Source organism: Panthera onca, chromosome A2 (assembly GCF_046562875.1).
Source record: "Panthera onca isolate mPanOnc1 chromosome A2, mPanOnc1 haplotype 2, whole genome shotgun sequence".
Classification (NCBI taxonomy): Eukaryota; Metazoa; Chordata; class Mammalia; order Carnivora; family Felidae; genus Panthera; species Panthera onca.
Window position 1 is genome coordinate 21,677,612 of NC_138340.1, and position 13,753 is coordinate 21,691,364.

General features: G+C 48.2%; 1 protein-coding gene across 1 annotated transcript in view; it reads right to left on the minus strand.

Moving 5' to 3' along the window:
* Positions 1-1,039: 1,039 nt before the first annotated feature.
* The window catches only part of RFT1 (RFT1 glycolipid translocator homolog), a 38,452-nt gene continuing 25,738 nt past the window's right edge, over positions 1,040-13,753 (minus strand). Inside the window, exons 11-13 of the mRNA XM_060631287.3 lie at positions 10,623-10,728; positions 5,553-5,802; positions 1,040-4,994 (exon numbers count right to left, since the gene is read on the minus strand). Coding sequence (XP_060487270.1) covers positions 4,827-4,994; positions 5,553-5,802; positions 10,623-10,728 — 524 coding nt within the window. The 3' untranslated portion in view covers positions 1,040-4,826. The remainder of the gene's footprint in view (positions 4,995-5,552; positions 5,803-10,622; positions 10,729-13,753) is intronic.

The window sequence follows — 13,753 nt, forward strand, 5'->3', positions numbered from 1 at the left end:
CGGCCTCTGCCAAATGCACTTGTCAGGCCAGGGCAACATTGAGACAGTGTAGCCAACGGGGTCATAACTTTGGGACACATTTACATTTTGGAGGGAGGGAGGAAACGAGACAAATCAACGGTGATTGCGGAGATTCCTTTGCAAGTCGGCTGTTCTATCACAGGCCCTCAGGCAGCTCCTGCAGCTGAAGGAGCAGCCCTGGATTAAGTGTGCCACCCTGCCCAGCCCCTACCCAGCAAGAGCTGACTGAACCGGGGCTCAGCTGCCCCAAGAGCGGCCCATCCCCTGGCTCACTGTGCCCTTGCCCCACAGCCTCTGCCCGCTATGGACAACCTGGGCCGGATCCTTTTTTCCTGCAGGGGCTTGGCATCGGGAACAGAAGTTACAGCTGAGAGGACTGGGGGCTGGAGACAAAAAGTGGTGAGAAAGAAGGTCTCATCAATGACAGTGCTGCTCAGCCTGAGGCAGCATCTGGTTCTGAAGACTCCTCTTGGCACCGCCCGCCAGCCCGACCGCCCTGCCCACCATCTGGGGCCCCAGGAGAGGTAAGAATCACCCCAGGAGGAAGTCAGGAGAAGCAGAGAGGGCCAGGAGCTCGCTGGTGCCTCACCTCCAGCCTCATGGTGAGGGGGCTTCACAGCCCCCCTTCCCGAGTTCCCAGGGCCTGTTGTCAGCAACCAGGGGCCCTCAACTCCTCAGGAACCTGACACAGCAACAAAACAGCATGCCAACTGGCCAACTATGGCTCTTGTGCACCTGTGCACCCTTTATGTTCAGTGGGGGGCACAGGGTACTGCACTAGGTCTCACAAGCCGTGGGGAGGGTCTCCAGAGGGTGCTGGGGCCTGCAGAGGCTAGCACGGAGTTCTGGGTGCACAGACTCTGGTGAGGACTTAACTCATGAGGGGAAAGACCTAACTCCCTGCATCGCACTTCCAAGCCCCTTCCACCTATGCCGCATTGCCCAGGAGTGATGGAGAAGTTCCTGGGCAAGGAATTGACTGCACTTTGGGACAGGGGCACCCAGCCACTTCTGTTCATTAAGAAGAATTTATAAGACCTTCTTAATTAGGCCCCTAAAGGAGGCTGAATGACACTAAGAGCCCAGTTTTCCAATTTTACTATGTTGTACCCAGATGACTCTGGTTAAAAAGCAATGACATTGACTAACAGGACTGATCGTGCCATGGTAAGTGGGGTCAGATGATGATGCAAATCAGTACGCATCTTCCTTTCCCTCAAATTCTTCAAATAAAGCACCTTTTTTCTTCTTTCTTTGAAAGTTAACTAGCAAATGAAATATTTACATTAAGGGCTACTTCACCCAGGTACAGCAAGTAAGAGCAAAATAAAACAAGAGCATCTGATGGGCTCAAAAGTCAAATTTCCAAATTAAATACATACATGGTCAAGCACCTGATGGAGGAAGATGTGAAGGTGAGAGGGTACCCAGGACTCCCCCAAATCACGGTCTAAAATCACACACTTGCCCTACCTGCCTGACAGGAGTCCTGATCCGTCAAAGGATGGCTGCTTAATTTTTAAAAAATGACCAAGACAAGGACCAGGCCAGACAGAGAAGACAGGAGACAGAAAAGCCCAGCAAATGATGGGAAACGGTGCTTGGGGCAGGAAGGGGAGAAGAGGAGCGTGCTGCTAGGCCTTTCTGTCCCAGACACAGAAGATCCCCCTGCAGAGGCTGGGTAACTGCCCCTCTTTCAGAGTTAGGGCCCACATGCCAGTCACAGCATCACTGCAGGAGAAAAAGTTCCCAGGAGGAATAAAGGTGGTTCACATACTCCAGCTATCTGCCCACCATCCTTCTGAATTTTTTTCTTCTGTGGAAGGAAAAGATGTGAATAAAAGAATGGATTTGTTTTAAAATCAGGGGACTGACAGGAAACTAGCAACACAATCGAATTCCACAGGAAACAGGCAGGAGGGTGTGCCCCCTGCTGGATGCAGGCTGGCGCGTGGCCACACGGCACTTCCAGAGCCAGGAGTGAGCGTTAAGTAGCGTGGCAGCAGCATCCCCTCACCAAGGGACCCAAATGGCCGAATCTGAAGTCACCAACACATGCACACGGCCAGAGCAGCACAGAAGGAATACTGTTATTCTCACCATCAAAGGCTTCTTCGTTTCATAAAAGGACGTGCTTTAGACGTGCTTGTTGCCACAGCACATATACTAAAAGGATGTGCTTTAGAGACTGGTTTCCATGGAGAAGCAGCCTCACTGTATTTTAAGTGGTACTTAAAGCCAAATGTGTAGTTTCCCCCAGAAACTCTGCTCAGGTACAGTGAGGGAGCTCGGCACACATGTCCACAAACATGGTGTGGCGTTAGGGCACTGGCAAGGGAAAGCCCTCAAGCCAGCGCTCGGGCCCAACTACATTTCCAGGAGGTGGCCAGGGGGTAGAGGCAGAGGTCAGCAGAGTCTAGAGGGCCTGCTGCCAACGTGCTGACAGCCCAGGAGGCAGGTGCTCATAGTGAGAACACACCTGCTTGCCCAAAACTCAGCCGTGGGACTACTTTTCCTATAAACAGGGAGGTAGGACATGGGAAGGAGCCCTGGACCGCTGGCCTAGCTGGCCATCTTTCAAGAGGAGCTGGCCCTGGGGCACCAGGATGGATGGCTCAGTAGGGTAAGCGACCGACTCTTGGTTTCAGCTCAGGTTGTGATCTCACAGTTTTGTGAGTTTGAGCACTGCATCAGGTTCTGTGTGGACAGTTGGAGCCTGCTTGGGATTCTCTGTCTCCCTCTCTCTCTGCTCCTCCCCAGCTTGCGCTTTCTCTGTCTTCCCTCAGAATAAATAAAAAAATAAAAAACAACAACAGAGGAGCTGGCCCTGACCGCAGCAGCCCTGTGCTGACAGCAGTTCCAGGTGGACCGTGCGGGGTGAGGGATGAGAGACCAGAGCACCAGCCTCCACACCGGGGAGCACAGCAGAAACCTGGCTGGGCCCATTCCCGAGAGCTGGGGAGTTGGCAATATTGTTAGGCAATAGCAGCTCTTCCTGGAGCAGAGAATGAACATTGTGAACGTGTGCACAACTGGTCCCGAACCCTGATGCGGGTGAGGACGATGGGGTGTGCTAACCTTAGTTTGCCAAAAAGGCTGATTCCAGTGCCCTGCCCCCAGACATGATGGTTCCAAAGGTCTGGAGTGGGTCCTGGGAAGCTGTATTTCTAACTTGCAACCAGGCAATCCTGAGGCAGGTAGTTTAAGGGCCACTTTTGGAGTCTGGGGTCAAATGGGCATGCGGTGGGTAACAGGGTTCCAGGGGAGAGGGTGGTGGCCAAGGGCAGCAGAGGAGGAACTTGCGAGCCCTAAAGGTCGATTTCTGTACACTCAAGAGGTAAATAAAAGTACACAGAGGGAGGGAGGGCTGCTTCAGTGCGTGCCGCCCACCCCACCCCACGGGACAATCAGTTCTAAGCTAGCCCGACCATGCCTTACATGAGCATAGTCAAGGCCACGCTTTGGGAGGGTCTCTGACTGGGCAATGATACCTTGCATTTAGCTACTTTTCCAATTAGCACAAAGCATTCTCCCTTTGAACAGATAAAAAGTCCAAGTGGCTTGGTGCTAGTCTCCATGTGCTGTGGGTCTTGGTCCTTGGCCCCTGGGTGTGTATTAAAGGGGTGCATTTTAGCCAAACCACCACCTGATACAAGTTGCCCTGTTTCTGGGTATAAATGGAAAGTGTGGGACATCAGCACCACTATGACCATCACCATTATCACTATTACCATCCAGGATACGGTTTGTGTCAATGATACCCAAAAGGAATTAATATATCAGGGAAAGAAGAAAAATGCTTTGCCACCTGAGAACGATGCCTGATGATGTTGCCTGCTGGCTGCAGGGTGCGGGATGCAGGGCTCAGACCATCATCTGGGGGACCAGATCCCCAGGCCTGCCACTCTTGTCCGGAAGCTGGCATTCAGGGTTACTGAGCAGTGCTGGAAGCAATGGGCCAGAGGGAGGGGCTTGCCACACAGAAAGCACCCCATTTTATTCTGAAGGAAAAAAATACCCCACTTCTGCTTCAACTGCCATCTGTGCAATTTCCGCGAGAGCAGCGCTCCCTTCAGGGGCCAAGGCCGCTCACACCGGGTCACCGCTCCCTCAGAGCAGGTAGCCAAGCCGGGGGTCTTGAGCCAGCCTGCACTGAATCTGGAAAGGCACATGGTCTGGGGTGCACAGCAGCCAAGATGAGGTGTGTGACTCCTCCTAGCTAACTCCGGGAAATGTGACCCAAAAGACTCTGCGTTTTCATTTCTTGGGTTTCTCATTGAGGAACGTTGTTCCCTCTCTAAAAACCCAGACCACAGTGCTGACATGGGGAAAGCCACAACTCCAGGGCCATCTCTGTTCTAATTTGGTGCATAACATCAGGTCTCCTTCCTTCTCTTACGGAGTAAGTTCCATGTTCCTGTGAAGGGTCAAGTGGCCACATCTGTTTCCGGGCCAGGATGTTAACTATAACGTCCAGGAGATAGTTTGCTGGTGTATGTGGCGCCTTAGGTCAATCACAGCAGAAAGGAATACATTAATCAAAGGGAAAAATACTGATTAGAACAGACTGGTGACAAAAATAATGTTATCGATTTTAAAAGAGCTTTTTGGTCTTCCCTTAGAAGCGGAGCTCCTCCTTCCCGTTGGGAGGTTCGAACGGACAGCGTTCAGTCCGGCAGCTCTCCGACGTGTCACCTGCCTGGGTCAGTCCTACTCCACCGCAGACCCCCAGCAGGGCTCTTCTGCACCTGCACAAAACTACCCCGAGGCTGGTCCAGGTGCCACAGGTGTCCACGCCTCTGCGGTCACAAGGTTTTGTCAGCCAGTCTGGACACACCTAACTGAGTCCTAACAAAGTGGATCAGCCTGGTCTCTGTGAGGAACGCTGTCCCAACAGTCATTCCCAAGCAAAGGGCCCCCACGGCAATGTGAGCCAGCCTGGCTGGCCAGCCCTGCTCACAGCAGAGCAACACCTGTGGGAAGAAAGCATGGTCATCACCCCTCCATCCGTATGGCCTTCCTCTGGGGTAAGCCAGGGAAAGCGGAGGCCCTAATATTCCAGCTTCAGGTCAGAAAGGGGTGACAATCGCACACCGAGGGGCTTCTCTGTTCCCACTGATAACACTGTTTGGCCACGTCTATCATAAGATGCTGTCCTAGAGGCTTAGGGGAAGGGGTGGCAAATACAGTAGAACCTTGGATTGTGAGTAACTTGTTCTGCAAGTGTTCTGCAAGATGAGTAAACACTTCTAATACATTTTAACTTGATAAATGAGCGATGTCTTGCAAAACGAGTAGTATGTGACGCTGAATGTCACATGATCACAACTGAGTCAATGGTTCCTAAAATTTGCTTTGATATATGAGTGCTTTGGATTACAAGCATGTTTCTGGAATGAATTATGCTCACAAACCAAGGTTTCACGGCACTTGCCCAGCTGATTCAGGAAGAGGAGGAAGGGGGAGCCGAGAGTAAGGGACAGTGGGCAGCTTGCAAAATCATGTAGTGTGAAGGCTGCCGGGAGTCTCACCTCAGAAATACCAGTAATCCCACCACTGAGGGCGAATGCTCCGAGGAGGGCCGGTGATAGGCACAAGCCCGCCAGGGGCCTATGAGGGCTCTTTCGGTAGTAGCGGTGGATGAAGCAAAGGCTCTGTGTGATCCGAATGCCCATGTTAAAGCAGTTGGCCAAGATGAAACCCACACTGCCACACCACTGGGTCAGGAGGTAGGATAACACCAGGAATGAAGATGATAGGGCCAGCATTGTGAAATTGTACCTGCAGAGAGGGAGACAAGCAAAGCAGGGCAGTGGGTACGTTCTCCCAAGATAAGATTGCTCCAAAATAAGTGGCTGTGAACATGAGATCACAGAAAGCACCTCTGAGTTGCCATGACCCAGCTAGTTTTCATAACCATGAATGCTATATGGGTAGCATGGAAATGTCATTGTCCCGCCGCCCCCCAGCCCCCCACCGAATAGAAGAGTGAGAAAATGAGTAATTCAAGATGTTTATGGTTTTTAAGGATAAGTGATTTGACACTTTGTGGTCAAAACACATAAAAATCCTGTTCAGCCCAGGTCTTCAATGTGAGGCACAAAGAATATGACAGGGTAATCATTACATATGAATGCAAACTCTGAGACAGGCACTGTGAGGGGTGCGGGGATACGTTGGTGAGTGACACACGTGGCCCTGCTCTGAGGCTTCGATGCATTTTACAGACAAGGAAACCAGGCACAGAGAGGCTGAATAATCTGCTTAAGGAGTGACCTGACTCTGGGCCCTAAACTTGGGGAAATGCATACTGCTTCCCTTGGGAAATGCAGAAGCCCTGTAACCTTGGCCAGGAGACTTTACCCACAACAGGTGACCAGCCTCCAAAGTGACATGCACACAGGGAGCAAGGCCTGAACCACTGCAGTGTCCCCATCCTTCCATCTGCTCTTCATGTCACCAGAGCTCTCTGGATTCCTGACTGGATGGACTATGCTGCCCTTCTACTTCTCTGGCTTCAAGCAGCATGAGCTTAGTTACCTTTAGGTCTCAGCAAGGGCAACTGAGTCTTAGCAAAGAGAAAACAGCTGCTGTAGTCTTCCAAAAGGCTGTACAGTCATGAACAAAATTCTCCAGCATCTGGTTTCTGCCTAGCGAGCAACAGGCATTCTAGGTACATAGTTTTTGAGGGAACCAAACCATTAGGTCCCCCAGCTATGTCTGCTGGGTTAGGAAACCTCATAGGTCACCCAGGTTCAGCACGCAAGGGGTGGTAAGAAAGCCACTATGCCAAATGCCCAGGTACTAGTCCTCAGGCTGACCAAGCCCAAGGTGCTATGGAGATATACTTTATCAGAGGAGGTGATAAGAATACCACACACACACACACACACACACACACACACAATCCTCCAACAAGGGAGGTATACTTTTCACTGACACCTGATCAATGATCAGAATTGCCAACTTCATAACAAGCCACTGAGGGTGGGGACCATCACAGACCAGTTACGTGACCTCTTTTACAAAAAGAAGTAGAGCTATATAATCTTTTTTTTTCTCCCCCAGAAAATATCTCAGACAGCTCTACTACACTAATCCTTGGATTTGAGGCAAGAGATTCCAAAACTTTCAAAGTCATTCTCACCCAACTCTAAGTAAAATGTCAATAATGGGTGAAACCAGTAGCTAATTCATACTAATTCAAGCAGCAAGGAATTCAACAGTGTGGCTTCTGTGGTGTGGCCATTTGGGAAGAGCTGATAATGATAAGGGTCCAGTGTTTTTCACTGTCAGAAGATGGCTCTACAGCTGTTGAAATTTCCAGAACTCACAAATCTATAGCCTTAAAGGCATAATCCACTTCAGGAAAATAAGGGAAATTTAAAGATGCAATTAAAATACCACTTTTTAAATCAATTCAAAATTAGTGACAATAATGACTATTCTATAAGGTTTGGTTAATGTAAACAGTAAATTCTTTATGAATGCTGATTTTTTTCATGGCCCCAAGAAAATACTAGGCTTAAAATCATGCTTATCAAGACATAGATGGTCAAAGATGTGGGCTGTGGCAACAACTGCAGTGTCCCCCAGCGGGTGCTGGTTGAGCACATCAAGGCACAGCCATCAATGTGGCCTCCGCAGCCATGAAAAGGATGGTGCCAGTCTCATGAGCCAACATGAGAAAATGGCACTCGTCCTTCACTCAACAATTATGGAGACCAGCTCCACGCTGGACATTCAAAGGCCAACAAATCAGTCTTGGGCCTTTGTGTCCCTGTCCCCTGTGCCTGAGAGGCTCTGCCCCATCTTTGTACAGCAGACTCTGCTTGGTCACCCAGCCTCAGCCTGAATGCCACCTCCTCAGAGGGGCCTCCCAATCCAAAAGAGCCTCACTCTCTCTGCATAACCCTGTTGTAGTTATCTGAGCTGCACAGTATTTCCTTATTTATTTACGTGTTTGCTGTCTGCCTCCCCCACCGTCAGCTTCAGGAGAACAGGGATCTCGTCTGTCTCTTCATTGCTGTATTCCTGGAGCTTAACACGATGCCTATTAGAAAGCAAATGCTCAAAAAGCATTTGTCAAATGAAAAGAAATGGAGAGCTCCTTAACAAAACAGAACAAAAATTCTTCAACAGGGAAGATGAAAAGGCCATCAATCAGAGTCTATATATATTATGAGGTTATTAACAAAAAAACTTGGAATTCAAAGGATTTTCTAATATTCCAGGTCCAACCAAATGCCCTATTTTAATTTAGAAAAACACTGATTAAAGTTTTAAGTAAAAGCCCATGACTTTATCAATACAGTATTTTTTTTTCAATTCAGAATCTAAAATGCCCAATGTAAATCAATCATAACATTTAACTAAACTGCCCAAACCCACTATAAAAATCCTTACTGGAGTTGTATGTCTGGTTAAAGAGATAAAAAATGCTGTGGTCTGTGATGAGGCCAGGTGCCATGTGCTCACACGAGGGCTGGGGGCTGGGCCGCAGGCCCAGACAGAACCTGGCTGCTGGGTTTAATACACACAGGGGGAACACATTTCACTCTTTGGGGAAGTGCGTTGCTACAGATGAAAACTGCATTAGAAGGCGCTTTGGTTCTGTGTTTTCTCCATGCTGACTACTAATACCATGGAAATAATTTTCCAGATGTTTATATATCATCAAAATCGCATTACAGCGAATTTAGAAAGTTGTTTCTTTTGGTTCATTGCAATGTAAGAGGAAAGAAAGCAGCCAGCCACTGTCTATATTCCCTCATGATTTGATTGTAAGATACATTTTACCATTTTAAGCAGGCTTAGTGCTGACTCTCCCCCTTAACACTAATGCTGAAATTATTACAACAAAATTCCTTCCAAAGAGATAGATTCCTTGTCCAAAGCTCTTTGTACTGTGGCCCAGTGCCTCATTTAGTATATTTTACATTATATCTAAAAATTATTTCACGTTTGAAACACCTTTCAAATAACAACACAGTATTTCAAAATTAAACTTAAATAGACCTTTTCATCCATGGGGAAAAAAAGGGTGGGGAGGATGACTCCAAGTAGTTTTATAGCTACACATTTAACTATCTGAAGTAAAAACCCTATCTGGACCAGTATCTGAGAACTGCAGGTTGTGACTTAAAAGTAGGCTGAGAAATCAGTTTACTGGGTCATGACATGGCAGTTTGAAAAATGCAATCTAACAGAATTAAGAATCATCAGTGTGTCTGCACATAACTGGGGTATTTGCTGCTTCGTGAGGGCTTCATTCAGTCATGTCCACCTAATATGTACAGGGTCACAGTGCTCAATGTAGTTTTTACCGATAAACTGGTCTGGGCCAGTGGTTCCTCAGACCGTAGCTGCCCATCAGAAATCTCCTAGAGCTATGTGATGAAAGATTCCTTGGCCCCAGCCCCTTACAGGCTAATTCAGTTGGTCTAGGAGGGGCTGGAACTCCTAGGGGACTCTGGTGGGTCTGGGCTAAGATGCTGCTCTGGGCTCCAGTTCTCGACTGTGCGGTAGCAAAGTCACCAAGCTTCCTTGTGAAACAGCCCCAGGCTGGAAGCATAAAGAGGCTGCTCTGAATGAGAGGAAGGTTCTCCAACTCTCTGAGTTACCCTTTCTTGTCCCACCTCCACCCCTGGGCCTGAGGGCTACTGATGGCACTCAAGGCCTTAGAAAGGCAGTACAAGGCCTCCCACAAGGGATCCAGGCCTCAGGGGACAAGAGGATCACCAGGACCACTTGCCTCATTATCTGCACCCGTCCCTCTACGGTCTTTCCCTTTTCCTCCTCTCCTTTTCCCCTATCAGTTTTACCCCTCTCCTCAACCTCATCCTGTAGTGATGCCTTAAGATACTGCCATGCTACTTCTGGCATTTGGGACACAAGAGATGAATGATGCTGGGTGAGGGTCAGAAGCTCTAAGCTAGGAGGTGGTGTCAGAATCACTGAGGAGCTTTTAAAAAACACATATGTCGGGAGGTGGCTGGTTTCGCAAGCGTGCTAGGAGAGTGGTGGAAGAAGGAATCTGCACATCAAACAAGCTCCAGGGGGCATTCTGACTGACGGCCAGTGCTAAGAACCAGTCTGAGGCACCAGAGCAGAGGTCCTGATCTGGGGTCAATGGATGGGAAAAAATTGTGGCAAACATATATGCGTACTTGGGCCTTTCTCTGAGGAAAGGTGTCACAGATCCCTGAGTTTCTCCAAGGCCTACAAATCAGAGTCTCAGGTGGAGGACTCTGGATCCTGCAGAAGCTCCGTGGTAACCCACAGGGGCACTGGGCAAGGCGGTGGAGGAGTGGAGCTGGTCCTGTGCCTGTCTCTGCAAACCTGGACTAACACAGCCCCACGGGGCCCAGATTTCTTCCTCCTCCAAAGGGAGGCGAAGGGGGGTTGCTGCCCCGGCCGTGCGTGGGGAAGACTAACCGGATGGTGCGTGCGCAGACACCAGAGAGCCCGGACATGGCACTAGTGCTGTAGGTGCTGCCTCTGCGAGAGCTTTCCGTGAATCCACGCTCAGGACGAAAAGAGAGAAGACTGGCAACTCGGGGGAAGGCCGTGATTAAAGGCGGGTCTTTCAGGTTACCTACCTGTCGACCTCCTCTTTGCTCATGGCAGCAAATGTGAAACACTCGGTCACTCCGTTGATGGCAAGCAGGAGGACGTAGAGACAGTAGGAACGCAGCAAAACAGGACCTATGAGGAAACAACCCACGGAGACTCCAGAGCCCAAACAGAAGGCCCACACGTACCAGAACTGGCTCAGGAGCCCTGCTGGTACCATCAATGGGCAGACATGTGCTCAAGACTATGGTCTTAACTATCTGGAAGGCCTCCCAGTATTCCATGGCACCGATTAAAAGAAACGGCTAAAAACAAAAGAGCAATTGAGATTAAGCCTACAAATCTCTCTTAACAACTAAATTCTCATCTGGCCGGGAAGCAAGTCTTCTCACTTTGTAAATCTGCACGAAGAGGTCTGCTGGTTTGAGCACTCAAGGCCACTAGTGGCCCTGCATGTATGAGAACCTCGGCTGAACAGGTCCTGGACGAAAGACACTGGGGAGAAGCCCAGGGCTCAGGAGCGGCAGAAAACTAGAGACAGAACCCCTCTGCAAATCTGCAGGGAGAATCAGAGTAACCATCATGTTATTTTCTTCTAAAACATAGTGATGTAGTTCTATAGCTAACTAACAAGCTTTGGAAAAATCTGCTAACAAAAGACTGGGAGCCTTAAAAATGGAATTGATCCCCTCTTTTAGGAGGGCCATTACCAAGAGGCAGCCAAGCAACTTTTTTTTTTTAATATTCCTGTTTATTTTTGAGAGAGCACGCATGAGTGGGGGAGGGGCAGAGAGAAAGAGGGGACACAGAATCTGAAGAGGCTCCAGGCTCTGAGCTGGCAGCACAGAGCAACGTGGGGCTCGAACCCACCAGCCAGAGATTATGACCTGAGCCAAAGTCAGATGCTCAACGGACTAAGCCACCCAGGCGCCCCACAGCCAAGCAACTTCTAATAAAACCTATGACCCAGCAATTCCACCCATAAATATCCATCCAACAAAAATAAATGTATGTGTTCACAAAACACCTTGTACAAAAATGTCCATAGCGGTTTTACTCATAATAGCCCAAACTGATCATCAACAAGAGAAAGAATAAACTGTGGGCCAGCCATATAAAGGAATACTTCTCAGAGAAGTGATCAAAGAGAAAAAAACTACTGATCCGTGTAAAAACATGGATGAATCCCAAAAACTGTATATTGAGGGAAAAAAAACCAAACATTAAAGTGTCCATACTTTATGATTTCATTTGCTTTTTAAAAAAACTTATTTATTTTTTAAATGTTTATTTATTTATTTTTGAGGGGGAGAGAGAGAGAGTGAGTAGAGGGGGCAGAAAGAGAAGGGGACAGAAGAACCAAAGTGGGCTCTGTGCTGACAGCAGAGAGCCCGATGCGGGGCTCAAACTACGAACCAAGAGATCGTGATCTGAGCTGACGTTGGACGCTTAACCAACTGAGCCACGCAGGTGCCCCATGTGATTTCATTTATATGAAGTCCCTTTTAAAAGCAACACTGGGGCGCCTGGGTGGCTCAGCTGATTGAGCTTCTGACCAGCTCAGGTCACGATCTCACGGTTCGTGGGTTCAAGCCTCGCACTGGGTTCTGTGCTGACAGCAAGAGCCTGCGTCAGATTCCATCTCCCTCTCTCTCTGCCCCTCCCCTGCTTTCTCTCTCTCAAAAATAAACATTAAAAAAAAAAAAAAAGCAATACTAATCTGTAGTGATAGAAATCAGAACAGTGGTTGCCTCTGAGGTAGAGGGAGGCAGATGACTAGAAAGGGTCCTGAGAGAACTCTCTGGGGTGATGAAAGTGTTGAACCTATCAACCAGGATGTTGGTTACATGGGTGTATATATTTGTCAAAACTCATCAAATTGTACTCTTAAGAGTACAGAATCTTACTTTATGTAAATTAGGCCTCAATAACTTAGTCACTAAAAGAATTCCAGTGTTCATATTTTCTGGCAAAGGAAAGGCATTCAGATCCACAGCATGAGTCCAAAGAGTCAGGAGCAGAGCAAGGAGATGAGGGAAGGAAAGCCAGCAGGGGCCAAGGTTGGGGATATACTACCAGAAGCCACCATTGGTGTTAGAGAGAGAGCTGAAGGTTCGGTCAATGTGAGAGGCAGCTACCACAAGGAGAAAAATGCTAGAAGACCCTGCTAGGACAGTGGCACTGATGGAACCCTGGGCCAGGCAAGAAATAACAACAGTGCTGATTCACCAAACAGCACATTTTTTTCAGAGACTGAGAATCCAGACTATTCTTAAGACTCTCCTATTTCTGAAGAGGATACCAAAGGAGTATCTTTTTGAATCTAAAATTGTTATTTTTTTTAACGGTGTTGTATTAGTTTCAGGTGTACAATATAGTGATTCAATAATTCTACACATTACTCAGTGCTCATCATGTTGAATCTAAAATTATTAATGACTGACATAAAACATTAGAAACAGAATTTATTACCTTAGAAATCAACTAACACTGACCCTTGTAACTGATAAATCTATCAATGCTGAAAACTGGGACCAGCCTCTTACTTGAGCAAAAGGGCTACACAATCACAGCAGTCTGTTTCTGTACCTTCTATGACTAATTACTCCACCAGGTGAACACTGTATTGATGGGACAGCCTTCTCCTCATGAAAATGTCCTGTGATTTCATTACAATACAAGCTGTTTCTTGGTGATTACCTTTTTTAAGGAGGCCCTGCTACTGTGAAATAGTCAAGTCCCCAATCTCTGCACACTGACTCATACTAATGGCTTCCTAATGAGGCCTCCCTGCCTGTCTGATGGAATCCCAGGGTCTCACAGCACAAGCCCACAGGGAGCTGCAAACCACCTCATTGGGTTCACAGCAGGTGTTTCTCCAAACTTAATGACCTTGGCTCTTGTGTAGAAACTTGGCCCCTCCTCCCCTAATACCCTAAGTTTGGGACCATTATAGTGGAGACCAAAACATGCCAGGGAACTTGTAAAATGGCATCTGACAAAGCCCTTTACATTGAGATGGGGCAGCAGAAAGAAGACTTCAGGGTTCTTGTCTAGTGCCTTGAGGAACTGAAAACATCTTTACCCAACCCAAGATGAAACACTGCAAGTGGATTGCCAGCCTGTGGCGTAGCACATTTTGAAATTGGTGAAGTCC